The 16,676-nt window shown below is 38.6% G+C and overlaps 1 protein-coding gene across 4 annotated transcripts in view; it reads left to right on the forward strand.

Moving 5' to 3' along the window:
• The window catches only part of tiam2a (TIAM Rac1 associated GEF 2a), a 232,047-nt gene that overhangs the window by 98,008 nt on the left and 117,363 nt on the right, over positions 1 to 16,676 (forward strand). For all 4 annotated transcript variants that reach the window (XR_011886842.1, XR_011886843.1, XR_011886844.1 and 1 more), the window contains exons 6-8: positions 4,685 to 4,821; positions 6,467 to 6,640; positions 12,316 to 12,395. Coding sequence is in view for 1 of the 4 variants with exons in the window: in XM_072265338.1 (XP_072121439.1) it covers positions 4,685 to 4,821; positions 6,467 to 6,640; positions 12,316 to 12,395 (391 nt within the window). In the remaining 3 variants the exon portion in view is untranslated. The remainder of the gene's footprint in view (positions 1 to 4,684; positions 4,822 to 6,466; positions 6,641 to 12,315; positions 12,396 to 16,676) is intronic.

Consider the following 16,676-nt stretch of genomic DNA (forward strand, 5'->3'; position numbering starts at 1 on the left):
TATAAGGTGTTGTTGCTCCAACCTGAGTGTGGCTTCATCTTTACAGTAAAGGAAGCCGTGGATAGACATGTCAGAATGGGAATGGGATGTGGAATTAAAATGTGTGGCCACTGGGAGATCCTGCTTTCTCTGGCGGACAGAGCGTGGGTGTTCAGCAAAGCGGTCTCCCAGTCTGCGTTGGGTCTCGCCAATATATAGAAGGCCACATCGGGAGCACTGGACACAGTACATCACCTCAGTCGACTCACAGGTGAAGTGTCGCCTCACCTGGAAGAACTGTCTGGAGCCCTGAATGGTGGTAAGGGAGGAAGTGTAAGGGCATGTGTAGCACTTGTTCCGCTTACAAGGATAAGTGCCAGGAGAGAGATCAGTGGGGAGGGATGGGGGGGACAAATGGACAAGGGAGTCACGTAGGGAGTGATCCCTGTGGAAAGCGGGGCGGGGGGGGAGGGGAAGATGTGCTTAGTGGTGGAATCCCGTTGGAGGTGGCGGATGTTACGGAGAATAATATGTTGGACCCGGAGACTGGTGGGGTGGTGGGTGAGGACCAGGGGAACCCTATTCCTAGTGGGGTGGCAGGAGGATGGAGTGAGAGCAGATGTGCTTGAAAGGGGGGAGATGCATTTGAGAGCAGAGTTGATAGTGGAGGGAGGGAAGCCCCTTTCTTTAAAAAAGGAGGACATCTCCCTCATCCTGGAATGAAAAGCCTCATCCTGAGAGCAGATGTGGCGGAGACGGAGGAATTGCGAGAAGGGGATGCAAGAGACAGGTTGAGAAGAGGAATAGTCCAGATAGCTGTGAGAGTCAGTAGGCTTATAGTAGACATCAGTGGATAAGCTGTCTCCAGAGATAGCAACAGAAAGATCTAGAAAGGGGAGGGATGTGTCGGAAATGGACCAGGTAAACTTGAGGGCAGGATGAAAGTTGGAGGCAAAGTTAATAAAGTCAACGAGCTCAGCATACGTGCAGGAAGCAGCGCCAATGCAGTCGTCGATGTAGCGAAGGAAAAGTGGGGGAACAGATGCCAGAATAGGCACGGAACGTAGATTGTTCCACAAAGCCAACAAAAAGGCAGGCATAGCTAGGACCCATACGGATGCCCATAGCTACACCTTTAGTTTGGAAGAAGTGGGAGGAGCCAAAGGAGAAATTATTAAGAGTAAGGACTAATTCCGCTAGACAAAGCAGAGTGATGGTAGAGGGGAACTGATTAGGTCTGGAATCCAAAAAGAAGCGGAGAGCTTTGAGACCTTCCTGATGGGGGATGGAAGTATATAGGGACTGGACATTCATGGTGAAAATAAAGCGGTGGGGGCCAGGGAACTTAAAATCATCAAAAAGTTTAAGAGCGTGAGAAGTGTCACGAACATAGATAGGAAGGGATTGAACAAGGGATAAAACCGTGTCGAGGTATGCAGAAACGAGTGCGGTGGGGCAGGAGCAAGCTGAGACAATAGGTCTGCCAGGACAGGCAGGTTTGTGGATCTTGGGTAGGAGGTAGAAACGGGAAGTGCGAGATGTGGGAACTATAAGGTTGGTAGCAGTGGATGGGAGATCCCCTGAGCGGATAAAGTCGGTGATGGTGGTGATGGTGTGGGAGACAATGGCCTGGTGCTCCTTAGTGGGGTCACAATCGAGGGGTAAATAAGAGGAGGTATCTGCGAGTTGTCGCTGTGCCTCGGCAAGGTAGAGGCCAGTACGCCAGACTTCAACAGCACCTCCCTTATTGGCTGGTTTAATAATAAGGTTAGGATTAGTGCGGAGGGAGTGGAGAGCGGAGCGTTCCGAAGGAGTGAGGTTGGAATGGGGACAAGGTGTGGTGAAGTGGAGGTGGTTGATGTCCCATCGGCAGTTAGCGATAAAGAGATCCAGAGCAGGCAGAAGACCAGAGCGGGGTGTCCATGAAGAAGAGGAGGGTTGAAGACGGGAGAAGGGGACATCGGTGGGGGTGGAAGAGTCCTTGCCGAAGAAGTAGGGACGGAGACGGCGGAAGAAGAGTTCCGCATCATGACGAACACGGAACTCGCTGAGGTGTGGGCAAAGGGGGACAAAGGTGAGGCCCTTACTGAGGACAGAGCGTTCTGCCTCCGACAGTTGAAGGTCGGAGGGGATGGTAAAGACCCGGCACGGATGAGAGCTGGGATCAGAGGGTGTTAGTGTGCAATCAGTTAAAAAGACAATAACTGCAGATACCTAAGAACTTGATAAGCACACGGAGAACAGAAATTTTGTGCATGAAAGAAGATAAACTAGATGGTTCACCGGAAAAACCACAACCAGAGCAAGACACATGCTCTGTGTGTGTGTGTGGACACGCAAAGGTGTAAGAGAAATGAAGGAAGAGATAATTTATTTTTGTGCATAGTTATTGTAAGTAATATTAAATTTTCATTTATTAGTACACTTGTGAACACAATGATTGATGCTGAGGTACAGTTCCATGGTTGGCAGCACGCTCTGGTGCCGTGAGTAATGAATGTTAGTGCAAGCTTGGAGCCAACCTTAATTATATTCTTGCTCAAACTCAAGAACATACACATTTCTAAAAACTTTGCAGATACCAGAGAAACTTTGGATTAGATTGATTTGATTAAATTGCTATCCATGGGAATATTGATCTCAACCAACCACGGCAATCTCCTCACAGTTGACTGAATCTGGCTAACTCCCAACAAAACTGGAAACAGAGTCATTCTAATATGAATAACTGTTGGCACATCATACTACACTTGTTAATCTCCACCAACTATTTAAAAGAAAATCCAGTGGTTTTGTTAGTTTTGGCATTGTGTAAATTGTTTCCTTGTAAGATTACGTCACCATGGTATCAGTACAAAAATTTTATATTCTTTCCTAACTCTGTCATGATGGTTCATCAGTCCTGCTCGGAAAAGACTGCTTTGCTTTGTAGAAGTTAGGAGTGTCAACACTTTGGTTCATAAATATTAGGTATCACAGAAAAATATTAGAACATGGAGCTTGCCTTCACATAGAGTAGTGGTAAAACAATGACTGTTTCTCTTTTCTTAGATGCTGTTGGACCTGAGTTTTCCCAGAAGTTCTGTTTTATATTTCCAGCAACTGCAATTTTTTAATGCTCATACATTGAACTTCTATTACCTTTAGCATAGAAAATTTGGAGTGATCTAAAAGAACTTCTAATGAGATTTGACAGGGTATACAGTAAGCAAGCAATTCCAGAACAAAGGAAATAACTGAAATTAGTTGTAGGCCATGTAGGAGTGATATCAATAAGATTTCTTTATAGAAAAGATGTGGGAATCTGAACTTCCACCCTTTAACAGTTGAAGTTCAGTTAAACAGTTCTAATTAGGTTAATCCTTTTTTGCTAGGCAAGAATATTCATGGTTACCAAACCAAAGGCTCAAAGTGAGGTGCAAATCAGTCATCATCTAAATGAGTAATGGAATAGAAAGATTGAATGTCCAACCATAACCATAAATTATAGGAGAAGAATTAGACCATTTGGCTCATCGAGTCTGCTTTGCCATTTCATCATGTCTAATCCAATATTCCTCTCAGCCCCAAACTCCTGTTTGAATGAAGCAACTAGCCGAGTGGTCTGAAAACTTCCTACAATATACTTTCTTGACAGCATATCAGCCATGAAAACACAAGTTTTTGTGGATTCAAATCTATTAGCATGCATTACCCAAGGCTGACAATTCAGTTAGTAGTAAAAGGATTGCCCAATTCTTTGTACTGCCCAATCTGAGTACATTGTTTAAAAGTAGCAGAAGGATTTTCGTAATATTTTTCTTAATGTTTATCCTTCAACTAACTACTGAAGTTTATCTGGTCGTTTTTTTTGGGAGCTTTAAAATTTAAAGGCATATTCAAATTGAATATGATTTGAGTGTAAAATGAAATGCAGTTGGTGTGTGCAGAAGTATTTGTTGGTATTTAAGGTTAACATTTGATAAAGTTAGTTTTCAAGAGTTGAATGCAAGAAATTACCATGTCTAAATTCTTATCAAAGTGTAGTTTGATCAAATGAGAGTCTAGTTATTGCACTGTTAGAAAAATAGTCACATGCTCAGAGTGGTTTTTAACTTGCATCTTAGTGGATATGATGTTTTATTTTTACAATCATCATAAAGTTTTTTTTGTCTGCAATAAATGAGTTGGTAGTTGTTGACATCAATTTTTTTTTTTGCCTTTCTGTAATGCTTTTCCTCCCCAATATATTTGCTTAAACAAATCCTTGCAGTTAAGAAGTTCCAAGCTTCCTAAATAGGTGACTTCCCAGACACCTCTGCTGTCCGTTAAGAGTTTTTATGTTCTCCCTGTGGTTGTGTGGGTTCTCTCCAGGTGCTTCAGTTTACTCCCACATTCCAAAGACGCCTGGGTTAGTAGGCTAATTGGTTAAGTGCCTGTAATTAAGAGCCAAGGGCTCATTGGAGTTGAAGGGCCCTTTGCTGTACTCTTATCTCTAAATTTAAAAATATTTTTTTTTAATCAGATCTATGAAACTAAGGGTGCATTTGGAATGTTACATTGGAAACTGATGTCAAAGGTTGCTGATAGTTCTCTTATTTACGGTTGTGGGCGATGCATTTAGTACATTTCGTATATGTACTGTGATATTGTTAGCTTTACAAATATTTTTAACAGGAACTGTAAACTTTACAATTTGTATAGTAGTATATACTTAATTTTCTAGGAACGCCAGCCACACCTGCCACTCCAGCTAACGTGGTGCAGAATTTACCTGATGCATGGGCCTCCATCTCTCAACTTTCTAACTCTGATACAATTGCTGCTGTTGCGCAACTTCTTCAGAGTCCCCAAGGCCAACAGGTATAACATTGTTAATTCTACTATGCTTTAGTCAATCCAATTCAATCACAACTGATTCATTAAAATTAGTTTACATGCATTTGAATCTTATTTTTAATGAGAAAACTTAATTTGATGTCTTCAGGTTGAAGCGGAAGCATTTAAGAAACTTTCTAGTTGAGTATTTGGTTTGTTTAGGTATAGAAAGCAATGGACCAGGATCTGGGAGATGGAAATAAGATGGATTGGTGCCCACTGTTTTGTATGGGCAAGTAAGCCAAATGGTCTGTTTCCATCCTGCACCATTCCTTGATTCTGTGTCCCTGATGCATGCACTGAAATACAAATGATTGTATCTGCTTAGTTAGATAAATAGTTGAATGGATGGAAACTCTTACAGTCTCGGCTAGTTTGCATACTGTCCCCAGTGCCTGCAACTTTGCACAGTTGTATTTAGGTATACAGCAGTTAAACAATTGGTACTCCTTTTTATTCTGTAAATAGTAGGGTGGGTGACAAAACTGGAAACCAAGTAAATGTCAAAATATTTGCATTTTCCTAATTGGTGAAGCTTATTTACTGTGTTGAAAACAAAACACTTTTAAAATAAGCATATTAAATGTATTTTAGGCAGAGTCTGTAGATAATCAAGTTTGAGGTGCTGACATTTGCAAAGTATAGTATTTTGTTTCCAGTCTTTCAGTGCACTGAAATACAAATGGTGTTTATCTTTAAAGAAAATTCCCTTTTATTGTTGGACAGTGAGAGAAATGCTTTTTTATTTGGAAACAAGTGATATGTATTTATATCTAATTGTTCATAACCTAGTTCCAACCATTTGTAATAATAATATTTATGATAGACAGAACTATGCAAATGGCTTGGGGGAGAGAGATATATATATATATATATATATATATATACACACACATACACACACACACAGACTCTAGCACAATGCTGTATCAATACATTTTCTTATAAACCTTCCGTATTATTGTGTACTAACACAAGAACTCATTCTAATAAAGGCATTAGATACTTAGTTTACAACTCCTGTGATAGCAAACAGATTTCCTAAGCTAATAAGATGCAGGAATTAAGTGATGCATTTAATACAATGAAAAAGCTTCCACCTGTTGTAGTCAAGCAAAGACACCACCGTGCTATACTGATTTTGTTTTAAATCTGTAATGAGATTTAATTTTAATCCTCACTATATATGATTACATTTATTAAAAAAAAATGGGAAGGAATCAACCAAGTCCTTGGCAGCTTTTGGCAAAGCAAATAAATCCCATAGTCCTATTTCTCCTTGTACTTCTGCATTATTTGTTCTCTCATAGCCTCATCAACTGCCCTTTACTCTTTTTACCATTAGCTTATATTTCAGCATTTACTCGAGTGAATTAATCTACCGTCATGTTTTTAGGATGTGGGAGGAAACAGGTAACCCAGCTGAAACCAGTGAGATCACAGAAAGGATGTGGGGAGCTCAGGATATAGCCAGGTCTTCGAGGTGGCAGTGCCAAACAGCCCACTCCTAACTGATTGTAGTAGAATCTGGCTATCAGCTTTATTAACACTTTTTCCAATGTCGGGTACATTTCTGATGTAGATTCAATATTGTATATAACTAATATTGTTATCTTCACTTTGTGTAAAGCTCCAGCAGTTGGTGCAGAATCTTCAGATGCAGCAACAGAAACCTCAGCCATCTCTACTTCAGGCTCTTGATGCTGGGCTTGTTGTCCAACTCCAGGCACTCACAGCGCAGCTGACGGCAGCGGCAACAGCAAATACTCTCAACCCATTGGAACCTCGTCTTAACTTTAACAAGGTACAGTAATACAATTGCATTTCAGAACTAATATAAAACAACATATTTTACACTGGACTAACATGATATATTTACCAAAAGCAGAATTTTGTAAATAATAAAACATTTGCACTTAACATAATGCTGGAGGAGTTCTGCAGGCGAGGCAGCATCTATGGAAGAAAGTACATTCACCGTTTCAGGCCGAAACCCTTCAGTAGGCCTGTATATTCTCCCTGTGACCGTGTGGGTTTTCTTCCGTATTCCAAAGATATGGGTTAGGGTTAGATATGAGTTGTAGACGTGCTACTTTGGAGAATGTAACAACAGTAGTAGGCTGCCCCCAGCAAATCCTTTGTGTGTTGGTTGTTAACACAAATGATACATTTCACCGTGTATGTAAATAATTCTGAATCTGAATTTATTCCTGTTATTCAGTAAATCATTGTTATTTTCAATATTTTGAAATGAAATTGTGATTTTTTTTAATGAAGAATTAGTTTCTCCATTCTCTTCACAAAATATAGACGTAGGAATTCATTTATTACTCAGCTACATCATATTCAGATTCTATCTATGACCTTAAAATATTTTCACAACTAAGCATTCTAATTGGAGTCTAACTAATAGTTTATAAAATTTATAGAGACACCCTTATTCTGTGGCTCTGTTTATAAGCCACAATTCATGTGTTTTCTTTTTAGAGATACCTTACGAACTTTCTTGATAGCATGAACATTGATTTCTCTATCCTTTGGTAATTTCTTCTCCTACCTCCCCCTTCTCTATTTCCATTCCCCATTCTGGTTCACCTCTTACCAGTACCTTCCTCTGGTGCCCTTCCTCTTTCCCCTTCTTCAAAAGTCCATTGTCCTCTCCTGTTGGATTCCTCCTTCAGCCTTTCCCTTCTTTCCACCTATCACCTCCCAACTTCCTTTATATCCCGTCCCTGCCCACACATATCCCCCCTCACTTGGTTTCACCTATCACTGCCAGCTTGTACTCCTTCTCTTCCCACCACCACCTTATTCTGGCTTCTTTCCCCCTTCTATCCAGTCCAGATGAAGGATCTCAGTTTGAAAAGTCGACTGATTATTTCCCTCCATTGATGATGCCTGTCTTGCTGAGTTCCACCAGCAGGTTTTGTGTGTTGATCCCAATTTGTTTGTCCTGCTCATTTTTACTTTAGCTGATTTTTATGCTCATCTGGTATCTGTTAATGTTTATAATGTCTGCAATAGTTGAGGCAGCGAAGTCATGGTCCAGTGTGTATTTTGGAAACCTGATGTACTTAAAACCATAGTTGTAGATTAATTGAAAGGATAACAGAGATTGAAAGCTGTAATTATGAGAGGGAGTTGAAAGATGGAGACAACTTTTTCTGAAGCTGAAAAGCCAAAAAGGTTTAATAGAGGCTTTTGAAACTCAGAGGACGTTGTTTCCTTTAGCTTGGGAGCTTGTGATTACAGGTCATCAGTTTTGTCTCTTTATAGTCTTCAGCCAAGATGCTCACAGCTTCATGCAATTTTATTAGTTTAACATGAAAAAAAATCTGCTTTTCATGTTATTAGTCTGTGCCCTGTAGACGCAGCAGCATCACAGTTACCCATAAACAAATTTTTCAATGTTGCCTCGCAAATAAATTTCTGGGATTCTTTTTTTTTTGTAAGATCAATTGAAAAAGATAGAAATTAGGATGGACTTTCACACAAGCCTGACTGTGCTGCACACAAAAAATGGTAAGGTCAAGATTCTGTTAAAAAAAGATTTTTTCCCAGTGATTTAACACTTTAGAGATGTTGAATCAGATAACATTATTTTATTAAAAATATCATTGGACAAATAAATGAAAGAAGATATCAGTTGGGTTTGATGGGAAAGGATGGAAGTAAGCCAGGGTAGAAATAAATAGTAGGGTGCCCCCATTGGAACATATTGCCCGTTTCTTCATTTGGAATGTTTGTCCCTTTTTTAAAAAAAATTAAGGAATAAGATCCTAATGCAGTCATCATTCCCTGTTCCTATTGTTTTAGTTGTCATTGTAAATGATTTCTTCCTCCAAGTGCAACCTATTTGTTTTTATTCCTTTTTTGGCAATAGAACTTTGTTATTTTAGTTCCACTCGTGGAACATTCCCTTCAGACATGTACTCTTATCTTTTTAAGATACTTCATGATTGTTTTTTATTCCCCCCTAGGTTTCAATCTCTTCCTTCTTCCTCACCTCTTTTCGTAACTTCTTTGTTTTACCTTAAAGAAAGAAAAGCAGTATGCTCTCCTTTTATATTCATTCTCTTTGTAAATTTATCTTGGCAACTGACTGGAAGGACATTCTGTATTTGCTGGTAGTTCATAAATTTCAGTGGATGTGAAATGAAAGTTTTACATTGTATGTAAAATCTAGGTAACATCACCCTAAATTGCTGATGGTATGATTATTTTTTACTCTTAATTACAATGAATGGTACCTCTTTTTAAATTTTCACTTTCTGAAATAACGCCTCTGATTATTACTACAATATTTTAAGATTATGAATCCTTCAGATTTATTATCCCAGTTTTGTATGGTGTTTTCACAGTAGCAGTATAGTGCAAAGACATGAAATTACCATAAATTACCAAGTAAATCATGTAGAAATGTGTATTGAGATCATATGTTTAATTGCTACTGGTGCTTGTTTTCATCTTACAGTGCCTTGGAAAAGTATTCAGCCCCCAGAACTATTTTCCCATTTTATTGGCTCATTTTCTAAATTTAAAACATATTGAAGTAGGAGTTTTTTAAGCTAATGTACAAAATGTTATGTATCATGTCAAATCAAAAGAAAAATTCCAAAACCTGACGATAATTTACTAAAAATTAAAAACCAAAATTGTGAGGCTGAAAAATTATTACTGTCCTTTGTAATTATGAGACTAACTTCCCTTAGGTGCCGATGTACAGTACTACCTTACAAACTTACCCAACTTGTTGATGTAGAAAATTGGAGGATCATCTGTTTTCAATGAATTCATAAGAATAAATACCTCCTCTCTGTAAGATCCAACAGTATGGCAGATTTTCAACAGGCCAACCCAAAATGAAGGCACAAGAGCATTCAAGACAAGTCAGGGAAATTATAATAGACAAACACAAATCTGGGAAGGGTCCAAGACCAGCTCAAAGGCACAGAACATACCTTGGAGCTCAGTGCAATCTATCATTTTTTTTTATAAGGTGGAAAAAATTATAGCACCACAGCCCCACTGCCTAGGAGTGACACTTGTAAGACAGGCTATTATGGGGTCATCAATCACACTGAGCTGAGAAGTCAGTGGCTGTAACTGGAGATGAAATTCATGGCTCAACAATCTCTGTGGCCTTGCACAAGGAGAGTATTGATGGAAGTGTTAAGGAAGAAGCCCTGGCTTTAAAAAGAAACATATCTTTGCCTGTAACAACTTTGCACAGTGTCAGCTAAAAGGTACTGTAATGATGTGGAAGAACGTCTTGGTGTCAGATGAGACTAAATTGAATTTTTTGGCTTCAACATTAAGCGGTACTTGTGTGACTCTTAATGCTGCGCCGCAGCCAGGTAACACCATCCATACTCTAAAGTATGGTGGATGTAGCGTCATGCATTGGGGATGCTTTTCAGTAGCAGGGACTGGAAATCTTGTCAGGATTGATGGAAAAATGAATGCTGCCAAATATGGAGAGATTATGGCTTAAAAACCTTCTAGCCTTAAACTGAGAAGAAAGTTTAGCTTTCGGCAGGACAACAACGCAAAGTACACTGCCAGAGCAACCATGCTTCAAATGAAGATAATTCATGTCCTTGGGTGGCCCAGTCAGAGTCCTGACCTTAACCCAGTTGAACATCTCTGGCAATACCTCAAGCTTCCTGTCAGCCGCTGTTCCCCAACTAACTTGGTGCAGCTTGAGCAATTTTGAAAGGAGGAATGGGCAAATCTTGCTCCGTCATATTGTGCAAAGCTAATAGAGACTTCTCCAAAATGACTACTGGCTGTAATAGCTATGAGAAGTGGTTCAGCTAAGTACTATGCAAAGGGGAGGGATAAATACTTTTCAAATGCTGACATTTCACTTTTTGAATTTTTAGTTTTTCATGCTTTACAATTTTCCCTTTTTTTTTGGTGTTATACTATGAAAAAAGGAGCAAGTTAATATCCTCAGTTAAATTGTTCAAAGTTCCTGGTTGTAAAACTCATTTATGTGAACAAAGAGTTGGGGGTGGAATACTTTTTCAAGGTACGATATGTGCTTTGAGTCTACAACCAAATAAATACACTATGAAAATGGTTACCATTCTCCTTTGAAGTGGCAGTGCTATCTAATTTTACTCTTGTTATATTGTAGAACAGCTTAATTGGTACGTATAAAAATATTCATATTGTAATTTTGCAATGCAGCAAGAGTTGTAATTGCTTGACAGCTCCAGTTTGGCTAGTAATTCATAAACTAGATCTTGTGACACTTGCCAAACTAGCTCTTTCTCCCAGTTCAGATGTACAATTTATTTGATGTAAAAAGATGGTAGTGCTGCAGAGGCAGAAGGAAATGCTGATTTATTTTCTGTGCATTGTTGAGCAAGTTCTGATAGATGGGATTAATGTAGAATACGTTAAGCCGTAGAGATGGTCTACATGGATGTGCACACAAGATGGGAGAGAAATTGAATGTGCCAGTCCACGTCCATGGAGGAAAATGGGCAGTTAATGTTTCAGGTTGACACCTTTATCTAGACTGAAAGGTAAAGGAGAGTTAACTGGTAGAAAAAGGTAGAGGGAAAGGGTGGAGCAGCAGCTAGCTCATGACAGATGGATCTGGATAGGAGGGATAATCAGATGAAAGAGGGAGTGTAAGTAGTGACAGAAGTTGGGAGGTGATAAGTGGAGGCAACAAAAGGCTGAAGATGATGGAATCTAATAGTAGAGGTAGGTGGAGTGTAGAATCAAGTGAGGGAGGTGTGGAGGGCAGTTGGGATGGTGGAAAAGGATACCAGTGGGAGGAATGTATCGATGATGGACTGATGTGGTGAGTGTTAGAATGGATTAATACAGAAAGAATTGGATGGATTATGAGGAGAGGAAAAATGGAACGGGGAAACAGTTTAGCAGAAGTTGGAGAAATTGAGATTGCATCGGTGGAATATGAGGTGCTGTTGCACTTGTTTCTACTTAGCCTCACCGTGGCAGTGGAGGAAGCCAAGGACATCTTTTGGTGTGGGAATGGGAAGTTGAATTAAAAGGGCTAGCAACTAGGAAGTCTGGATGACCATGGAGGACAGAGCATAGGTGTTTCGTGCACTGGTCACCCAGTTTGTGCCGAGTCTCACCAATATGAAGGGAAATCATATCAGGAGCACCAGATATAATAAGTAAAGCTGAGGTATTTGCATGTGAATAACTGCCTCACCTGGAAAGATTGTTTAGGGCCTTTCGTGGTGCTGTAGGGATAGACACTAACTGTAGGGACTGTTCTTATGACTAAGTATCAAAGAAGCAGGCTGTATTTGGGGTAAAGAAGCCTATGGCAAACTAAACACATTAATAGAATTGAAGAAATCTCTGTTTCTGTAGGAAATACCTATTGGAATCCTAACAATGTGTGTGCATTGACAGAACTGTGTGGCCAAACACTATCAAAGCAACTGGTTGAGAAATACCAATTTTGACATGTATAATTTATTGCAGAAACTCCTAGATAGATTTGAATATGATGAAGAGCATGATCCCTCAGATGAAGCTAAGAAAGAAACATCTACATCCCAGCTGTAAGAATATTTTTCATTCATATACTTTATTCCCCCCAATTGTATATTGGTGTATTTCTTCTGTGAATCCTGGGACAGAATGCAGTATTTTCATTTTGTTACGTAAAGAAATTAGAGATGCAATGGAATGAAAGTGGATGTTTTATGTGTGTTTGTAATTAATATTTTCTGAAAATAATGTTTGAAATGTGTATCAGAAATTAAATTTCTTTGTGCTTTATATGATTCCTGAAAGAGTTTTTTGCAATTTACTTCACAATTTTACTTTGATCTTCAGGAGAGGTGTACACCTGATAAGAAGTGGGGGAGGGGAAGAGACTGGCAAACAAAACCATCATGCTTAGCTTATAATCATAACTTTGCTTCAAATTTTGTTCCTTATTTGCAGTGCATATTTGAACTATGAAAACTTGAGAATGCATGTCATACAATTAGAGTGCATGTAATATTCAGAATGCAATGATGGTTTGTTTATGCCTTTTTAGGAAAGATTTATTTAAAATAAAAATGAAGCAGTTTTTTTATAGATCAGATTTTTTGATGCAAGACAAACTGTAGGAAGTTCCCATGTTACATTAGGTTCTGTCCCTGAGAACTGCCAATGAACTAATTTTTCTGAAAGTCAAACTATCTTAGTGAAGGTCAATTAACATGAACATTTATACAGAATTGTGTAAAAGCTTGGGGGTATGTGTATATGTGTGTGTATATATTGTATGTATGTGTACATATGTGTATATGTATATATGTGTGTATGTATGTAGATATTTGTATGTGTGTGTGTGTATACACACACTCCCACACCCTTTAAAAAGTATTCACTCACCCCCCCCCGAAAGTTTTCATGTTTTATTGTTTTACAACATTGAATCACAGTGGATTTAATTTACTTTTTTTGACACTGATCAACAGAAAAAGACTCTTGCGGTCAAAGTGAAAACAGATCTCTACAAAGTGATCTAAATTATAAATATAAAACACAAAATAATTGATGCAGAAGTATTCACCCCTTTCAAGTCAGTATTTAGTAGATGCAGCTTTGGCAGCAAATACAGCCTTATGTCTGTGTGGATGGGTCTCTATCAGCTTTGCACATCTGGACACTGTAATTTTTCCCCATTCTTCTTTACAAAACTGCTCAAGCTCTGTCAGATTGCATGGGGATAGTAAATGAATAGCTCTTTTTGAGTCCTGCCACAAATTCTCAGTTGGATTGAGGTCTGGGTTCTGACTTGGCCACTCCAGGATATTAACTTAAGTTGTTTTTAACCTATTCCTGTGTAGCTTTGGCTTTATGCTTGGGTTATTGCCTTGCTGGAAAACAAATCTCCTCCCAAGTTGCAATTCTCTTCCAGATTGCATCAGGGTTTCCTCCAGGATTTCCCTGTATTTTGCAGCATTCATTTTACCCTCTAACTTTACAGGCCTTCCAAGGCCTGCTGCAGTGAAGTATCACCACAGTGTGATGCAGCCAACACCATGCTTCACAGTAGGGATGGTGTGTTTCTGATAATGTACATTGTTTGGCTTATGCCAAACATGATGTTTAGTCTGATTGCCAAAAAGCTCAATTTTGATATCATCAGACCATTGAACTTTCTTCCAGCTGATTTCAGAGTCTCCCACATGCCTTCTGGCAAACTAGCCATGATCTCATGTGAGTTTTTTCAATAGTGGCTTTCTCTTCACTACTGTCCCATAAAGCTGTGACTGGTGAAGCACCCAGGCAACAGCTATGAGTGCAGTTTCTCCCATCTCAGCCACTGAAGCTTGTAACTCGTCCAGAGATGTCATAGGTCTTTTCGTGGCCTCCCTCACTGGTCCCCTTCTTGCACAGTTAATCAGTTTTTGAGAATGACCTGCTCTAGGCAGATTTACAGCTTTGCTATATTCTTTCCCTTTCTTGATGGCTGACTTAACTATACTCAAAGGGATATTCAGTAACTTGGAAATCTTGTATCCATCTCCTGACTTGTGCTTTTCAATAACCTTTTTGCGGAGTTGCTTGGAGTGTTCTTTTGTCTTCATGGTGTAGTTGTGGCCAGGATACTGACTCATCAGCAGTTGAACCTTCTAGATGCAGGTTTATTTTTACTACAATCAATTGAAATACCTTGACTGCATACAGGTTTTATATATAGCTAGGATACAACTAATTATGTGACTTCTAAAACTAATTGACTTGCACCAGTGATGATTTGGTGTGTCGTATTAAAGGGGGTGAATACTTGTGCAATCAATTATTTTTTGTGTTATATATTTGTAATGAATTGAGATCACTTTGTAGAGATCTGTTTTCACTTTTACAGGAAAGAGACCTTTTCTATTGATCAGTGTCAAAAAAGCCAAATTAAATCGACCATGATTCAGTGTTGTAAAACAATAAAACATGAAAACTTTTGGGGGGGGGAATACTTTTTATAGGCATTGTAGTAGCATGTTACACAGTACTGTGTTTGTCAACATAGAGCAGAGAACGAGTTTGTAAATCTGGCGGTAGCAAAGGATGCTGGGGATAGCTTGGATGGAGTGCTGGGGTGGTTGACGTGGGTGCAGATACACCCAGCCCTGAGACACTAGCAAGGTCATTTGATTCCAAACAATTGGTTTGTTGCAAAAGGATCTACTACTTTCTAGGCATATATGGCAAATAAACACTTATCAAGCTTCCAGCTGAGTACAGCTATAGATTGTAACCATAATTGGTTTATTGATCATTACAGAATGTCTCTCTGGTGCTTCCCATACCCTCCCGTTTCCTTTCCCTTTTCCCAACTGTGATTCCTGTATCCCTACCCCCTTTCCACTCTCAGTCTACAGTAGAGACCCATATCAGAATCGGGTTTATCATCATTCATATATGTCATGAAATTTTTTTCTGTGTGTGGCAATACAATAAAATTACTACAGTACTTTATATGTTAGCAACAGTAAAAAGTATCCAGTATTTTGATGACCTTAAAGAATCAGTGGATGGTATGTTGTTTGATGAGAAATAGTAGAAGAGACTTCCATTGTCAGTTTGCTAAGCAAATCTGATATGTCCTCCTGTGAACCAGCAGCTGCATTCTTTTAAAAAAAAACTATATGTTTGATAACATCAGAGAGGATATGTGTAATCCTTTTTTGAAGATTGGTTGTCTTTTGAATGAACCAGCTGCTATACCTATTCCACAACTTTTGAAGATATTTACATTTCTTTAACTTGCTTTCCCATATCAAAAGATGCTTAGTTATGGGAAAATTTGTGTAAAGACAGATTACTGCAAATCAGATCATATAGGGTAACAGGTAACCTTGAGAGTCGTCATACTTTATTTGCTTGCTATGACATATGAGGTTCTACCATGTCCATTTAATTGAAAATGAATTTGCAATTGAAGTAGCATTTTGTTTGTTGGAACTTAATTATTTAAATTTAATAATTTCTGCTTCTAGTTATAAAACTGATAATATGTCACAGCAGTTGCAATAATAGGTGATAATATATTTGTTTTTTAAGTCAAGGATCACAGGAGAAAAAGCTAAAGTAAGAAAGCCATTTCACAGCTGATCAGTATTAAACAGCTCATTATTAAAATTCTTACCTCTGTCTCCTTTGCATTTCTACAAAGAAAAGTTATGGTATGATGAATCAAGTAAAGTACTGTGTCAGCCTGTAGCACTTTGTGTTCAAGGATAATAACATGTTGGCTTCAGTGTGTAAATTCAGTTCTCTCTTCTTCTTTAGATCAGTGATTGATACCATAGTTCAGTTCCCAGAGGAAGCAGAGAATCTATCCCTTCAATTGTTTGTGCTGCTGAATTATTTGTATTAATCAGCAGCCATGAAGCAGATGGAACCGTGCATAATATTTTCAGTGGATCACTGAAAAATGTTTTCAAAATCATACTGAGACTTATTTTTAAGCATTCACCTACAAAGCAGCTGATACTTCTAATTTATGTCGCATATCAGTTCAATATTGGATTTAGCAACCAAGTTGCAAGTATTTTTGTGTATTAAAAATACTAGGGAATACTAGTTCTAAGCAATAATTTCAGGTCAGAGCAAACTAGCAAATGATTTTAACGAAACTGGAGTTTTTAATGTTCATCATCTGAAGAAGAAATAACATGCTTTGGTGTAATTCTAATGATAAGCATGTATATCCTGACGTACATATTTGTAAAATTGCTGTCTGATTTAAATACAGATGAAATGTTCAGATATACTGTGTTATTTTGAAACCACTGTATATGCTACTCAGTTAACTGTTAATTTTTGCTAGTGCTTCTATT

The sequence above is a fragment of the Mobula birostris genome, chromosome 8 (assembly GCF_030028105.1).
Source record: "Mobula birostris isolate sMobBir1 chromosome 8, sMobBir1.hap1, whole genome shotgun sequence".
Classification (NCBI taxonomy): domain Eukaryota; kingdom Metazoa; phylum Chordata; class Chondrichthyes; order Myliobatiformes; family Myliobatidae; genus Mobula; species Mobula birostris.